This window comes from Scyliorhinus torazame, chromosome 15 (assembly GCF_047496885.1).
Source record: "Scyliorhinus torazame isolate Kashiwa2021f chromosome 15, sScyTor2.1, whole genome shotgun sequence".
In the NCBI taxonomy this organism is placed as follows: Eukaryota; Metazoa; Chordata; class Chondrichthyes; order Carcharhiniformes; family Scyliorhinidae; genus Scyliorhinus; species Scyliorhinus torazame.
Genome location: NC_092721.1, coordinates 140982771 through 140999725, shown reverse-complemented (window position 1 = coordinate 140999725; position 16955 = coordinate 140982771). Strand labels below are relative to the sequence as shown.

Below are 16955 nucleotides of genomic sequence, written 5' to 3'. Positions count from 1 at the left end.
GTAGTGATAGTTTAGTCTGTAGAGTTTTGTGCATACGTATATTTAACTGTGTGTGTAAATAAATAAGTATTGACTTTGAACTAACTAACTGGTGTACCGAGTCTTTGATCAGTATTCGGGTTTGAACCTTGTGGCGGTATCGAAAGATACCTGGCGACTCTAAAGCAAACATAATTAGGATTAAGGAAGGTGACCATATTGACCACCATATTCAGAGCCAACCAAAGAGAGCAACAGTGTCTAGGCATCCAAATGGCACGTAATGGGAACAGTTGCACAAACTTAATCTGGTCTGTCTGGTAGACCAAATGAAGGACGATTTTCAGAGGTGGGATACGCTCCCTTTGTCATTAGCTGGGAGGGTCCAGACGGTGAAGATGACGGTCCTTCTAAGAATCCTGTTTGTGTTCCAGTGTCTCACCATCTTTATTCCACGGCCCTTTTTTAAACGGGTTAACAAAGTTATCACTGGCTTTGTATGGGCGGGCAAGACCCCGCGAGTAAAAAAGGGGATGCTTGAGCAGAGCCGGGGAGAGGGCGGGCTGGCGCTGTCAAACTTCAGTAACTATTATTGGGTGGCGAATATCGCCATGATCAGGAAGTGGGTGGTGGAGCGAGGGTCAGCATGGGAGCGTATGGAGGCGGCCTCATGTAAGGGCACCAGTTTGGGGGCGTTGATAACGGCGCCTCTGCTGTTCCCGCCGGCAGGGTACTCCACCAGCCCCGTGGTGGTGGCAGCCCTGAGAGTCTGGGGGCAATGGAGGAAGCATGTGGGAGCAGAGGGAGCATCAGTCTGGTCCCCAATCCGTAATAACCACCGGTTTGCCCCGGGAAGGATGGACAGGGGGTTTCGGAGATGGCAGAGGGCAGGAATTGAGAGGCTGGGGGATATGTTTATAGGAGGGAGCTTTCCTAGCTTGAGGGAGCTGGAGGAGAAATTTGGATTGGCGAGGGGAAACAAATTCAGGTACCTGCAGATGCGGGACTTCCTACGTAGACGGTCTCAACCTTCCCGCACCTACCACCAAGGGGGATACAGGATAGGGTAGTTTCCAGAGTGTTGGTAGGAGAAGGGAAGGTCTCCGAGATCTATAAGGAGCTCATGGGGTCAGAGGACATGCAGACTGAGGAGCTGAAGCGTGTGGGAAGAGGATTTAGGAGGAGAGATAGAGGATGGTCTCTGGGCGAATGCGTTGAGTAAAGTCAATGCGTCCACAACATGCTCCATGCTCAGCCTGATACAGTTTAAGATTGTTCACTGGGCTCACATGACAGTGGCCCAGATGAGCAGGTTCTTTGGTATAGAAGATAGGTGTCCGGGGGGGCCAGCGAACCATGTCCACATGTTTTGGACATGCCCAAAGCTTAGGGGACTCTGGCAGGAGTTTGCAGACGTCATGTCCATGGTGTTAAAAACAAGGGTGGCACCGAGTCCAGAGGTGGCGATTTTCGGGGTGTCGGAAGATCCGGGAATCCAGGGGGAGAAATAGGCAGACGTTCTGGCCTTTGCTTCCCTGGTAGCCCGGAGACGGATATTATTAGCTTGGAGGGGACTCCAAGCCCCCAAAGTCGTAGACCTGGTTATCTGACATGGCTAGCTTTCTCTGTTTGGAGAAAATCAAGTTCGCCTTGAGAGGGTCACTGTTTGGGTTCTCCCAGAGATGGTAACCGTTCGTCGACCTCTTTGCAGAAAACTAATCGTCAGCAGAAGGGGGTGGAGGGGTTAGTTTAGCTTGGAGTATGGGGTTAATAAAGGTGGGACCTGTAAGGGAGGAAGCAGGCTATTTGCACTATGTTTATAGACTCATATATTGTTTAGTTTGTCGTTATTGTAAAATCAAAAATACCTCAACAAAAATGTTTATTTAAAAAGAAAAGAAAGCAAAACCTTGTCCTTAAGTAAGAAAAAGAAATTAAATGAAACTCGTCACACAAAAAGGTCGCATAACCCTGCTGTACGATCACTTCATTCCTTCAACTCTGGCTTATTGTGCATGGCCCAATTCCTTCATTCAACTATTGATGATCATGCCTTCAGCCATCCAGCTTAAGCTCTAGAATTTCCTTCCTAAATCTTTCCACCTCACGCTCCTTTAAGACGTTCCTTAAAGCTTACATCACCTGCACTCTTGTCTCCTTCTAGACCCTGAGTACAAAATCCAAGGCTGACACACCAGTGCATTAATGAAGATGCTGCACTGTTTTTTGGGGGGTGGGGGGGGGGGGGGATCCTTCAAATGAAATGTTTTCCCTTTTTTTAAAAATAAATTTAGAGTACCCAATTCTTTTTTTTCCAATTAAGGGGCAATTTAGCCTGGCCGATCCACCTAGCCTGCACATCATTGGGTTGTTGGGGCGAGACCCAGGATCAAACTGGGCAGCACGGTAGCATTGTGGATAGCACAATTGCTTCACAGCTCCAGGGTCCCAGGTTCGATTCCGGCTTGGGTCACTGTCTGTGCGGAGTCTGCACATCCTCCCCATGTGCGCGTGGGTTTCCTCCCACAGTCCAAAGATGTGCAGGTTAGGTGGATTGGCCATGATAAATTGCCCTTAGTGTCCAAAATTGGCCTTAGTGTTGGGTTTGGTTACTGGGTTATGGGGATAGGGTGGAGGTGTTGACCTTGGGTAGGGTGCTCTTTCCAAGAGCCGGTGCAGACTCGATGGGCCGAATGGCCTCCTTCTGCACTGTAAATTCTATGAACCCAGGTTCTCGGCGCCGTGAGGCAGCAGTGCTAACTCTATGCCACCATGCCACCCCAGATTAAATGTCAAACGGAGATGCTGTCTGCCCTCAAGTGGATTTATAGGTCCCATGCCACAATTTCGAAGAGCTGATATTCTGTCCACTATTTCCCCCTCGATCAACATTACAAAAACAGATCATTTGGCCATTAGCACATTACTGTCCATGAGAGCGTGCTGTGTTTGACTTGGGTGCCACATTTCCTACATTACAACAGTGATGGTACTTCAAAAGTACTCATTGCCTGTAAAGTGCTTTGAGATGTCCGGTGATCATGAAAGGCGCTATATAATTTCACAGCTTTTTCTTTGTTTCTTCCTGGGAGTGTTTTACTGTACTGAGAATTCTGTATTGATACAATTGTTGTCGTAATTGATATAGTTTTTTTGTCCACAGTATTGCAGATGGACAGTCACTTCCTCCTAGACCACTGAGTGAATCTCAAAATCGATTGTTAGGAGGGACTGATCAACACTGGTTAGATGAGGGATCAGATGAAGAAAGTTCCAAAGGTGGTAATATTTTACACACTATTCTGATTGTTGGCTATATTGTTTGATAAAGAATACATTTATCTTGAATTAAGACATTTTACTTGGTCAGAAAGAATCGTCTTGAAAATTACCTTTTAAATATATGTATTCCCCATTGTTTTATTATTTAAAATTTTTGTCTTTGTTTTCAATCCTGAAAACCTCCAAGACACCTCCAATGTTCTTGTTCCAGGCCTTTGAACATCCTTCATTTTAGGGCTATACCTTCAGTTGCCTCATCCTTAAATTCTGGAATTCCCTCCCTAAATCTCTCCAGCTTTCTACCTTGCTTTCCTTCTTTAAGAATGTCGTGAAAGCCTACCTCTTTGGCCAAGCTTTGGATCATCTGCCCCAATTTCTCCTTATACTTTATTTTGTAATGCCTCTGGAAAGTGCTGTGGCACATTTTATTATGTTAAAAGTACTATCTAAATTCTTGTTTTCTACTGTTATTTTCTAATGTCAAGCCAGTTTTTTGTTCAGTCTTTAATTCTCACCTACCTGTGATCTTCTTCAAAAGAATTACATGTAGCTTTACTAAATACCTTCAGAAAACCACTTGAAATTATACGGACCGGAAGCCCTGATCCACTAAGTTCATTTCCACTTTAGAATTCCAGAAGATTTATGGTGTTTCAATTGTTTCTTCTAAAGCCATGTCATCTACTCTTGGTCGTTCAAAGTTCTTCGATGAACAATGTTAGTTACACTTAACCTGGCTTGTTTTACTGTGGTGACAATATTGTACTGTAAATTGTTGAAATTACAAGCAGATAACATTGCAACAAGTGAAAGCAGACATCCGGGACTTAATTTCATCAACCTCCAATAGGATTGGTTAAGGACTTAACAACAAACAGATTTTAAGGAAGTTTAAATTAAAGTGGGTTAATATGATGCCAAATCAAATACAGAAAGAGAAATAAAGAGGGAAAGAAACATTGAATTGAAACACAAAAAAAAACACAAAGGAAATGTTTTTAAAAAGTTAACTTAAAATTTAACGGCTTACGGTGCGGCATGTAACGAGGCGGTCACACATGTGGGAGCTCCCGCCGGGGATTGTGGTTTAGGCTCTTTTCATCTGGCCGGCAATGGAAATTGGACCTTTTGAAACTTTTTTAAACCCAATGGTGTAAGTGTCCCACAACAAGGGGATGCACAATCTGTTGAACCCGCGGTAGGCAGAACGCATAGACGAAAGTAGAAATTGAACAAGGTTTATCTTGATACAATTACGAAACTCCTCCACTCTCCTAAGGGTCTCCTTCCCGACCTGCAGCTAGGCCGGGATTTTTATACAACTGAGGCTCTGCTTGTAAAGAAGAAACCCTTCCCCCTTAAAGGGGAAGGCCTGCCTTAAAAGGGAAGTTCATATTCCGGGAAGATTATGGGAAATCGTATTGGGGTTATAAAAGTATCGGAACAGCTTCAAAAGTGGAGGATTCAAGTACCTTAGTAGAAAGGAAAATGGCAGAGGCAAATACAGTGCCAGGGCCACCCCCCTAACTCGTGAAATTCTAGCAGTGGATTGCAGAAACTGCATTGGGAAGTCTCAGGAGACCATGAAAAGGCAGTCAAGGCGACTAGTTCCTCAATTTGAGGGGTGCTAGCTACGGTGGATGAGATGGTGAAGCAGCAGGGTGCGGAGCTGCAGGAGTAGGAGTTGCTCTGTTGAAGCAGAGCGACCAGATCGCTACCCTTGAGGTGAAAATGGCAAAGTGGTGACCGACAATAAGAGCTCCAGGGCTAAGGTGGACGACCTTGCAAATAGCTCGAGAAGGCAAAATCTGAGGGTGGTCGATTTGCTGGAGGGCCCGAACCCGACAAAGCTTATGGCGTAGTTACTCTGGAAGAGGGTGAGGGAGGGGGAAATGGTGCCCACCCCTGAGCTGAATCGAGCCCACAGTTGATTGAGGCAAAGGCCTTGCGCTGGGGAGCCACCTTGTGCGTTTATTATGTGATTCCACAGGAACCAAGATAAAGAGAGAATTTTACGGTGGGTATGAAGGAGCATCAGAGTAGCAGATGGGAATGCCACACGATGAGGATATACTAAGATGTTGGCATGGAGCTGGCCAGGTGGCCTGCAGCTTTTTATAAGGCCAAGACGAGACTGCACAGAAAGAAAGTTTGGTTTGGTGTGGTTTACCCCACACGGCTTTGGGTGACCTATGAGAACAAGGACCACTACTTCGAGACTCCAGAGGAACTGGAGGTGTTCCATCCAAAAAAATGGACTGAGATTAAAATATTTTGTACGGATTGAGGGATGTTTGTTTAGAGGTGGGTGGGGATTGTTCTGGTTTCCTAATTGTATTCTCTGTGCAGGAGCTACCCCACTAACTAGATTAGTTAGTCAACGAAAGTGAAGGGATGGAATTATCTGTGGCTCGGATGATGGGGGATTATTAACTTGGGGGATTAGGGTTATTGAATGGATGGTGTTTATTAGGGGGAGGGGCGTATTTGGGGACCTGGTTGTGGTTTCCTTGGTTGCTTGGGTGTGGTGCCGGGGGATGGTGGGGGAGGGGTGGTTAGTTTTCTGATGGTGGCTAGGGACTTTTCTTTGGTTGCATTGGGGGAATCTGGTGGCCATCTTGGGTGGGCTTGGTGTCGGCCCTTCTCAGAGGGTTGCAGGACTGCCTCATGAGGCAGGAATGGCTGACTCTGGTGGAGGGGGGGAGCTGGTGGTTAACCCCCCCATCCCCTTCAATCTGGCTTGTCACATGGAATATAAGGGTGTCAATAGCCCGGGAAAGAGATCCAGGGCGTTTACGCATGTTAAGACTTTGAAAGCTGATGTAGTGCTGTTGCAGATGACTCATTTACGGGTTAGAGATCAGGTACGATTACAGGAAGACTGGGTGGAACAAGTGTTTCAGTCGGGGTTTGATAGTAGGGCCCAGGGAGCAGCAATTCTGATAAATAATAGGGTAGACTTTTCGGCAGAAAAGATTTTGAAAGATCTGAATGGGAGGTATATCGTGTTTAGTGGGTTGTTAGCGGATGTGCCAGTGGTGCTGGTCAATGTGTATGCCCTAAATTGGGACAATGTAACTTTTATTAAGTTATTGGCTAATCATGGGTGGGGACTTTAATTGCATATTAGATCCCTGGCTGAATGAGTCAAGGCCTAAGGTTGAGGCTTTATGGGAAACCAAAGACACTGTTGACCTTCATGGTGCAGACTTGGGAAGCTGAACCCTTAGGATTTCTGCATCCTGGGGAAAAGGATTTTTTGTTCTTTTCTCTTGTCCACCAGGTCTATTTCAGGACAATTTTTGTTTGTGGTAGGTAGGTCCCTGCTGCCGGAGGTGATGGAGTCGGATATTCGGCGATAGTGATTTCTGACCATACTATGCATTATGTGGAAGTGATGGCTGAGTCGGGCCCTGCTTAACGCCTCCCGTGGAGGTTTGATGCTTTGTTGTTGGCGGATAAGAGCTTTTGTGAGAGGATCTCCTCCGCTATTGAGGAGTATTTGAGATATAATAGGAGTGGGCAGATTTTCCCATCCAGGTTGTGGGAGGTGTTGAAGGTGGTGGTCAAAGGAGAATTTCTTTCTTTCAAGGTGCACAAGGAGAATAGTGAAAGGGGGGGCGAGGCAGAGGTTGGTGGATGCCATCTTGGAGGTGGATCATCAATACCTGGTCAATCAGACACCAGAATTGCTGGCCAGTAGGAAGAAGTTACAGATGGATTTTAGGCTGCTCTGAACGGATCGGGCGGTGCACTTGTTGCGAAGGGAGATTTTTATGAGCATGGGGAAAACGCTAGTCGCTTGTTGGCGCACCAGTTGAGGTGACAAGTGGCCCCTTAGGAAATACCGCAGGTCAGGGATGTGGGTGGTGGGCTGGCCTCTGCCCCAAATTGAACCTGGGTAAAAGCGAATGCTTTCCGGTGAATCTGCCAGCGAGAGAGTTGCCTTTTCACTTGGGCAGGTCCATTTTGGTTATCTGGGAGTCCGGATGGCCCATGACTAGGCCTCGCTACAGAAGTTAAATTCAGAAGTTTTTTTTAAAAATATGTTTATCCAAAATCTTCAACAATTTTCAACCAACACTCCAGAAAGAAAGAAAAACAAAATTGTACATGGGAAACCAAACAAGGATACATTAACCCCATTTAACCAATAAATGCAAAAGTGGGGAAAGCGCCCCCTTTTAACAAAAACATAAACCAAACCCCCCCACCCCCCCTGGGTTGCTGCTGACCTCCTCCTAACGCTCCCCGAGAAAGTCTAGGAACGGTTGCCACCGCCTGGAGAAACCCTGCACAGACCCTCGCAAGGCAAACTTTATCCTCTCCAACTTAATGAACCCTGCCACGTCATTGATCCAAGCTTCCATGCTCGGGGGCTTTGCATCTCTCCACATTAGTAGGATCCTCCGCCGGGCGACCAGGGACGCAAAGGCCGGAATTCCGGCCTCTTTCGGCTTCTGCACTCCCGGCTCGTCCGATACCCCAAATAGTGCCAACCCCCAGCTCGGCTTGACCCGGGTGTTCACAACTTTGGACATAGCCCTCGCAAAGCCCCTCCAGAACCCGGGCATGTCCAGACCATATGGGTGTGATTCGCTGGGCTCCCCGAACATCTCACACATCTGTCCACCACCCCAAAAAAACCTACTCATCCTCGCCCCCGTCATATGCGCCCTGTGTATTACTTTGAACTGTATTAGACTGAGCCTGGCGCATGAGGAGGAGGAATTGACCCTGCCCAGGGCATCAGCCCACAGACCCTCATCCAGCTCCTCCCTGAGCTGCTCCTCCCACTTGCCCTTCAACTCCTCCACCGAGGCCTCCTCCGCTTCCTGCAGCTCCTGATAAATCGCAGAGACCTTGCCTTCTCCAACCCATACACCCAAAATATATTATACCCTGTCCTGAATCCTTCGTGCTGGAAGTAGCGGAATTTCCCTCACCTGCGTCTCACAAACGCCCTCACTTGCATATATCTAAAAGTGTTTCCGGGAGGCGACCCAAATTTCTCTTTCAGCGCCCCCAGGTGAGCAAAAGTCCCATCTATTAACAGGTCCCCCATCCTTTTAATTCCTGCCCGATGCCAACTTTGGAACCCCCCACCCATCCTGCCCGGCACAAACCTATGATTACCCAGTATCGGGGACCAAATTGAGGCCCCCACCTCACCCCTATGTCACCTCCACTGCCCCCAAATCTTCAATATTGCTGCCACCACCGGGCTCGTGGTGTACCTCGTCGGCAGTGGCGGCAACGGTGCCGTCACCAGTGCCCCCAAGCTAGTACCCACACAAGGCGCCACCTCTAGTCTCTCCCACACCGCCCCCTCTTCCTCCATTACCCATTTACGGATCATCGCCACATTAGCTGCCCAATAATAGCCACACAGATTCGGCAGCGCCAGCCCGCCCCTGTCCCGACTGCGCTCCAAAAACACCCTCGTCACCCTTGGGGTTTTGCTCGCCCATACAAATCCCATAATACTCCTGCTTACCCGCTTGAAAAAAGCCTTGGGGATTAGGATGGGCAGGCACTGGAACACAAACAAGAACCTCGGGAGGACCGTCATCTTGACCGACTGCACCCTATCCGCCAGGGAAAGTGGCAACACATCCCATCTCCTACAGTCTTCCTCCATCTGGTCCACCAACCGTGTCAAATTAAGCTTATGCAGGGCCCCCCAGCTCCTAGCTACCTGGGTACCCAGGTATCGAAAGCTCCTCTCTGCCCACTTCAACGGCAGCTCCCCTAGCCCCCTTTCCTGGCCCCCCGCATGCACTACAAAGAGCTCACTCTTCCCCACGTTGAGCTTGTAGCCCGCGAAGTCCCCGAACTCCCTAAGGATCCGCATATCCTCCGCCATCTCCTCCACTGGATCTGCACTACATAACAACAGGTCATCAGCATATAACAACAGGGCATCAGCATACAACGACATCCGGTGTCCCTCCCCTCCACGGACCAACCTCCTCCAGTTCCTAGACTCCCTTAATGCCATGGCCAGCAGCTCAATTGCCAGCACGAACAGGACAGGGGACACCTCTGTCTCGTACCCCGGTACAATCTGAAATATTCCGATCTCAACCGATTCGTAGACACGCTCGCCACCAGGGCCCTGTATAACCTGACCCACCCTATGAACCCTTCCCCGAACCCAAACCTGCTAAGCCCTTCCCATAGGTACTCCCACCCCACCCTACCAAAGGCCTTCTCCGCGTCCATAGCTGCCACCACCTCCGCTTCCCCTCCCACCGAGGGCATCATAATCATGTTCAGGAGCCTCCGCACATTCGCGTTTAACTGCCTGCCCTTCGCGAACCCCGTCTGGTCCTCATGTATCACTCCCGGGACACAATCCGCGTAGCGAGGACCTTCGCCAGCAACTTGGCATCTACGTTAAGGAGCGAGATCGGCCTATACGAACCGCACTGCAGTGAGTCCTTATCCCGCTTGAGAATCAGCGAGATCAGCGCCCGAGACATTGTTGGGGGCAGAGTCCCTTCCTCCCTCGCCTCATTGAAGGTTCTCACCAGCAACGGGCCGAACAGATCCACATACTTCCTATAAAATTCAACCGGGAACCCATCCGGTCCCGGGGCCTTGGCAGCCTGCGTGCCCCCCAATCCCTTAACCAGCTCCTCCAGCCCCATCGGGGCCCCCAAGCCAGCCACCTGCTCTTTCTCCACCCTCTGGAACCTCAGTTGATTTAAGAACCGCCGCATCCATTCTCCCCTCTCCAGGGGCTCTGACTTGTACAGGTCCCCATAGAAATCCCTAAATACCTCATTTATTTTAACCGCACACCGCACCGTATTCCCCCCCCCCCATCCCTAATTCCTCCAATCTCCCTCGCCGCCTCCCTCTTACATAGCTGATGCGCCAGCATCTGACTCGCCTTCTCCCCATACTCATACACTGCCCCCTGCATTTTCCTCCACTGAGCCTCTGCCTTCCCCGTGGTCAATAAATCAAATTCCGTTTGGAGGTTCCGTCGCTCCCTCAGCAGCCCCTCTTCGGGGGCCTCTGCATAGCTCCTGTCCACCCTTACTATCTCCCCCACCAACCTCTCCCTCTCCATCCTCTCTCTCCTCTCCCTGTGAGCCCTAATTGAAATTAGCTCTCCCCTAACCACCACCTTCAGAGCCTCACAAACCACACCACCTGCACCTCCCATTATCATCGGCCTCTATGTATCTCTGAATGCACCCCGGGATCCGCCCACAAACCTCCTCATCCGCCAACAGTCCCACATCCAGGCGCCACAGCGGGCGCTGGTCCCTCCTCCCCCAACCCCAACTCCACCCAGTGCGGGACGTGGGTTAAATACAGAAGTTAAAGAGAACTTAGTTGAAGCGGTGAAAGAGGAATGAAAGAGATGGAATAATCTCCCATTTTGGCAGGGAGTATTCAGTTGGTCAAAAAGAATATTCGCCCAAGATTTCTATTTTTGTTTCAGTGCCTTTCAGTTTTCCTTTTGAAATCTTTCTTTGTGGGAGTCAATAAAATGATCTCGTCTTTTATTGGGTGGGCAGGACCCCACGGGTCCGAAGGGTCTTTTTTGTTTTTTTTTTACAAAGGGATAGGCATTCAGGGAGCCTAGCGTTGCCCAACCTGTTATACTACTGTTGAGCGGTGAACATTGAAAAGGTGCAGGGGTGGTATAGAGGGACGGAATCAGTTTTGTGCTGGCAGCTTTGGATTCGTCCTTCGGAGCTTGGAGGGAGGAGGGGTTAGAGCAGTTTGGTGACTTTTTGTTTGTAGTAAGTTCGCTAGTTTTGAGGAGTACCTGGAGAAGGAGAAGCTCCCAAGAGGTAACCAGTTTTGGTACTACCAGGTGCGAGACTTTGTGCACAAGGCGGTTGCTTCCTTCCCTTTGGCCCTCGTTGATAAACAGAGTTCTTTTGGTGGTTGATGTAGGAGAAGGGAGGCTGTCGGAGACCTTTGGTCGGCTGGTGTCGACGGAGCAGGTCCTGTTGGACGAGATTGAAAGAAAATGGGATGAGGAGTTAGGCCTGGAATTTGAAGGGGGGATGTAGAGTGAGGCTCTATAGAGTCAACTCTACCACCTCATGGGCTAGGCTTAGCCTGATTCAATTCAAGGTGATGCAAGGGGCACATTTGACTAGGGCACGAATAAATGGGCTTTTCGCGGAAGTAGAGGATAGGTATGAGCGATCCTCTTCACGACCCGGCGGACCACACACATTCTGGCCCTGCACTAAGCTTGTGAGCTTCTGAGTCCCCTCCTTCAGCACCATGTTGGGAATTCTTGGGGTTGATTTGGAACCATGCCCCTTGGTGGCTATATTTTAAATCTCAGACATACTGGAGTTGCAGTCAGGGGCAAAAGCGGATGTTCTTGCCTTTGCTTCCTTAGTAGCTCGAAGGAGACTTTTGTTTGGTTGTGCCGCGGCGCGGTTAAGCGACCTAATGGAGATTTTGTACTTTATAAAAATCATGTATGTAATGAGAGGGTCGGCTGAAAGGTTCTACCTGAGGTGGCAGCCGTTTATTTCCTATTTCAGGGAGTTGGTGACCGTCAGATGTTGTGGGGGGGGAGGGGGGTATTGAGGATTGGTTATATTTCTTTGGGTTGGTGGGAGGGGGAAGAGTTGAAATATTGTTAATGTTTGTACTATATGGATGTAAAGTTGTTATATTGGAAAATTTGGCAATAAAAATATATTTTTTGTAAACTTCAAATTAAATTTTCAGTGTAATGGAGCATTTCAGTGCCAGTGAAGCTGATTGATAGTAAGTAGCACTTATTATGCTATTTAAAAAAAGTACCTGGACTGAAATGTACAAGACTTAACTTTCTGTGACAAACTTAATTCATATCCACCCTGTGACTAGAACAACTTCATACCATTTAATGCATTTTAATAAGCCAGAAAGGGAGATGGTGTTTTCAGAAAGCATTTTGGACCACAACCTTTGGATTTCCATGTTTAACCCATACATCTGCCCTCACCTGAAATTGCTGTTTAGCTTGCACATAAATAAAATGGCAAAAACCATGAGTCTCACTATTATTTTGGCAGCAAATTAGGCCCTATTGTGCCTGCCTCTGAGAAGGTGCAGGCTGTCTGGTAACTAGTAAACTACTTATGAAGTATGCACCATCAGGAACACTTGCTAACCCTGATCCCTGACTTCTATACGCTTGCCTTAAAATACGCTATCCTCCTTTCCAGCCCCAATGTCCTGAGGCCAGTGATTTTCCCTCCTCCCCAAAGCCCTCTGAGACCACTGATCCAGACTCTGCCTGATTGTGGCAGTCCACCACCCCATCCCGCGCACTGAAATCTGCAATCATTCACTTACCTGAGGGCCCTGTGGCACTAACCGATTTTCATACCTCCTTCCCACAATTCTTGCCGCATGATAACTAGGTTCAAAACTTTGTATCTGGGGTTCCTCAGGCTTCTTTGTGTACTGAACAATTTTGCCCAAAACCACACTCCCAAATTTATACGCCTAAATACCTTAAAAAATTATCTGAAGCTTGAAATATTTATTCTATTGCTTGTCTTTTATCTCCCTAACATTTTCAGATCCAAATCAAAATGCTGCAATAGACGAGGAATCTGCAAAACATTCAACATAAATAAGGTAAAAATAGTAAAAGTTCCACGAGCTTTAACTGTAATAAGATCATACTAGAAACATTGCAATTTATCATTTCTGTTTCATTCGGCATTATCACATGGTATCATGTTTTGTAAAGTTATGTACAAAATTTACTTTGATATTTTTGCAGAATATGCCACCTTGGTGAGCTATTTTTATGCTTCACATACTACAGATAAGATCAAGATATCAATAAGGCAAATAGCTGGAGATTCTTTTTTTAAGACATGGTCATTTTTATTCTCATTCTGCCCCAGTACAGAAGTCCCTCGCGTTAATAAGGACAATAAAGAATCAAAAATATGCAAACAATCCTCAACTTCTTGGGGGAAAAGATGAAAGGGGAAAGCAGTATCTAATTCTGTGTGAGGTACTTCAAAACTAGGAATACTTTGTCCTAAATATGGATATGTTCCTGGAAACCACTATATTAATCAAAATTACATATATCAAAGCTATTTTTCCCATTTAAACATATGTAATATGAGGAGATGTGTTCCCAACCCAAGCATTTCATCCTCAATATGTTAAAATAAACAAAAATGTAAATAAATCTTCTACATTTCCAGTGATGTGGCAAAGAGCCAAAGAGAACAGGCTTTGTTTTTCCTGATTGCTCTATAACGAGACATAATCCCACCCCCGTTCACTTCCTTGTCGCAGACACTTGACACTTTCTTGGCATCGGCCTTCTTCCCGTGGAGCCAATAACTGCTCCCCTAGTGATGGAAATGCTAAGGGCCACCGGGCACTTCGGACAAGATAGAAAACACAGTGGTGGTATCAACGTTGGAGCCCAATAGGCTCCTGGTCGATCTCAAGCCCGAGTCGTATTACTAAGAGTGCAATTGACCATGGGCTGCCACTCTGCCTGGCAATGCTGCTGCCGTGGAACATGCAGAGCTCCACGAGGAAGTGGCTGAATGTCAGCCATAGCGTGACCCTCAATCTGACAGCCAGTGAGCTGCCACTGTAAAAACTAATGGTATTGTTTCAGGGTTGGGGTTACCTATGCCAAAAGTTTCGGAGAACAGTGAAACAACCCTTTCATTGTTTCACCCAGCTGGTAATGATGGAGGCATTTACGACAAACTTTTGTACCTGGTTCCCAACTACTTGTTAATGGGGCACATGGCTCATACAACAAATAAATGAATAGTAATTTGTTAACTGTTTAATAAATAAACCATGCTGCTTGAAACTACTTTGAATGGAGTATGAGTTGTACGTGAATTCCCTTCAAATGATTTGTTATTAATCTACTGTGAATGTTCTTCCATTTAGATGTTTCTGGTACATGATGTTGAGACTGGAATGCTGCTCACTTCTGTGGAAGCCAAAACTGTTAGAAGCTGTATTCTGATGACATATGAACAACTTGTGTATCAGATTTCTTTGTGCTTATGAAAAGACATTAACAGTGCTTGTTGGCAAAGGCAATAAATTAAAATCAACACGGCTTGTTGCCTTAAATAATAACTTTATATGAAGGACCCACAGACACTGTGGTAGGTGATGCAAATGTAATCAAGGTCTTAGATTACCAAGTCACTAGTCTTCTCTATGTCTGTATGAACAGATCACTAGACTATTATAAACGGTATCCTACAACAAAATAGTCTTACAGTAGGTAGCCTGCAGTTGAAATATCCAATCATGAATCTATATTTTCCTTATTGAATTGGATGTCTGGATGCAAGTATTCAGTCAAATTACTGGATTTTAACTTACTTAACTGCCAGGTTATAATGTTATAGGATATAAAAGGCACTGAAAGGAATTATAAATGTATTAACTTTTTTTTAATAAGCAATATATATATATCAGATGTACAACCTATATGAGGGATGCAAGGGACTAAACTGTATAATAATTAAATTGTATTTTAAAATAACTGTTGAAGACTGCAAGCTGTAACATAAAATCAATTGCTGATGCAGGTCTGTATTTTAATCAAGCAAAGGCCAATAATCTTGAGGGGAAGTACGCTATTACTTCTCTACATTTATGCAAGACATTTTGAAAAACAGACTTTCTGCACTAATGTTTGATGTCCTTGTATGTATATTGTGAGTCAGAGCTGCTGTTTACCAAAGAGCAGTTACTGTTTATGAAACACTTTTTATTTATTGTAGGCTCCAAATGACAGTGGTTTACAAATGCCATACGGTTTTAGGTTTTCCTTTTTTATTTGTGGTCAAGATTATTAGTTTGTTTGCAATTGTCTTTTTTTATATATGCCCTATAGAATAGTTTTTATTTTGCATAGTAGTAGTAGTATAGTAGCCATCAATTGATCGAGACATAAATCATAAATTGGTTGGGAAACGCTGCTGATTGGTTTAAAATATAGTCGACTGTATGCTTGGCGATTTGACAGTTCTGTGTCTTGAACTTGACGTAAGCAGTGCTATATACAATACATGAATACTATGTCATTTTTTAATTTGAACAATTTGCAATTGGCATGCAACTAAACAAAACTCTTGTGTATTAGAAATGTGTGTATCTGGTGAGATTGGAGGGGGGAGAGATTGTGATTCAGAGCTGAGGTGCTGGATCCCTTAGTTAATTTGTAAATTGCTTCAAGGGTTGCCTTTTGCTGTGCTTGCCCTGAGCTATTAGTTGTGGTATGTGAATTGGAAAGTTCATAAAAGGTGTATGAATCAATCATGTAGTGCATTTCCAGTATGTGTTATGCTGTGTGGAGTCCACCTTTTTTTGCCTTACTAAGGTAACTTGAATTTTGCAGCCACAGTAATGTATTTCAGCATTGGATTTTTCACCTTCAACGTATGCTTGTTATTATAGTGACATTTTTGCTCTGGTAATCCTTACCATTGTGTATAAGATCTGTGACGTAAGCATTGAGCAGACAAATCTTATGCAATCATGACAGTTGTTACAGTATTAAGCGAACAAATAGGTTTATCCCAGAAAAAAATCTCTAGAATGCAATATTGATGTTCACAGACCAACAATGGATGTTGTATTGATAATGCTTACCAAACAAATTGTCTAAATAAAAAGGTCAAGATTATTTGAATACAGTTTAAATTGAAATATAAACTAAGTGGTGTGCACTTTTTCCCCATCATTGTCAGCTTCTTTACTCCCCCATCTTTTGTGCTTATAGACAATTAAAACTTGTATGAAATTTATCCTGAGGACAGCCATGTTTCTGTGACATTTTCTTTACTAATAATTGAAGCCAATGTAAACAAATTAGTGTCAGTGGACAAAGATGAATGACATTTTTACTTAGCATGTTATGCAAACATTTAAGCTGTTTGTTTTATTTTTCCTTCAAAGGATAGCCAAATTAAAGTTAGTACATATGTCGCATGCAGAATATGCATGTCTTGCACCTTTTCTGTAATTTCTGGACTATTCCTATGTTAAGTTGGCTACTATTTCGTACTTTGTTCAGTCAACGTGTCAATAAATGCAGAGGATGAATAAAAGACTAAAGTGATTTTAAAAGCTACCCAGATCTTATTGTTTATTGTGAATGATACATGATAATTGTGCTAATGATGCACATTTGACTTTATTTGTACATTTATATCATATCAAATGCATAATTTTAGACAAGACCATAATTATTTTAGGAACAAGAGATAAAACTCCCACACTTCTGTGTTCACCATTTTGAGTTGAATGATTTTAAAAACAAAATATAAATGGAGCACCATGGTTATCATAGAATTTATCATAGAATTTACAGTGCAGTTATCATAATGAAAAATTGTTAATTTAGAAGGAACATATTTTGTGATCACCCTGTCCATGCTGATCAACATTGACTTCCACTCCCCACCCCTATTGCCACAAATTGAAAATTCTTAACCCTGTGCTCACATACCTACATGGCGGGGCAGCAAGGTGGCGCAGTAGTTTGCACTGGGACTACGGCGCTGAGGACCTGGGTTCGTATCCCAGCCCTGGGTCACCGTCCGTGTGGAGTTTGCACATTCTCCCCGCGTCTGCGTGGGTTTCACCCCCGCAACCCAAAGATGTCCAGTTTAGATGGATTGGCCATGCTAAATTGCCCCTTA

General features: G+C 45.4%; 1 protein-coding gene across 2 annotated transcripts in view; it reads left to right on the top strand.

The window, feature by feature from the left end:
* LOC140391866 (palmitoyltransferase ZDHHC20-B-like) overlaps positions 1–16384 on the top strand; it is a 132675-nt gene extending 116291 nt beyond the window's left edge. For both annotated transcript variants that reach the window (XM_072476848.1, XM_072476846.1), the window contains 3 exons: positions 3143–3258; positions 12822–12879; positions 14182–16384. In XM_072476848.1, the coding sequence (XP_072332949.1) occupies positions 3143–3258; positions 12822–12874 (169 nt within the window). In that variant the 3' untranslated portion in view covers positions 12875–12879; positions 14182–16384. The remainder of the gene's footprint in view (positions 1–3142; positions 3259–12821; positions 12880–14181) is intronic.
* The last annotated feature ends 571 nt before the right edge of the window (positions 16385–16955 follow it).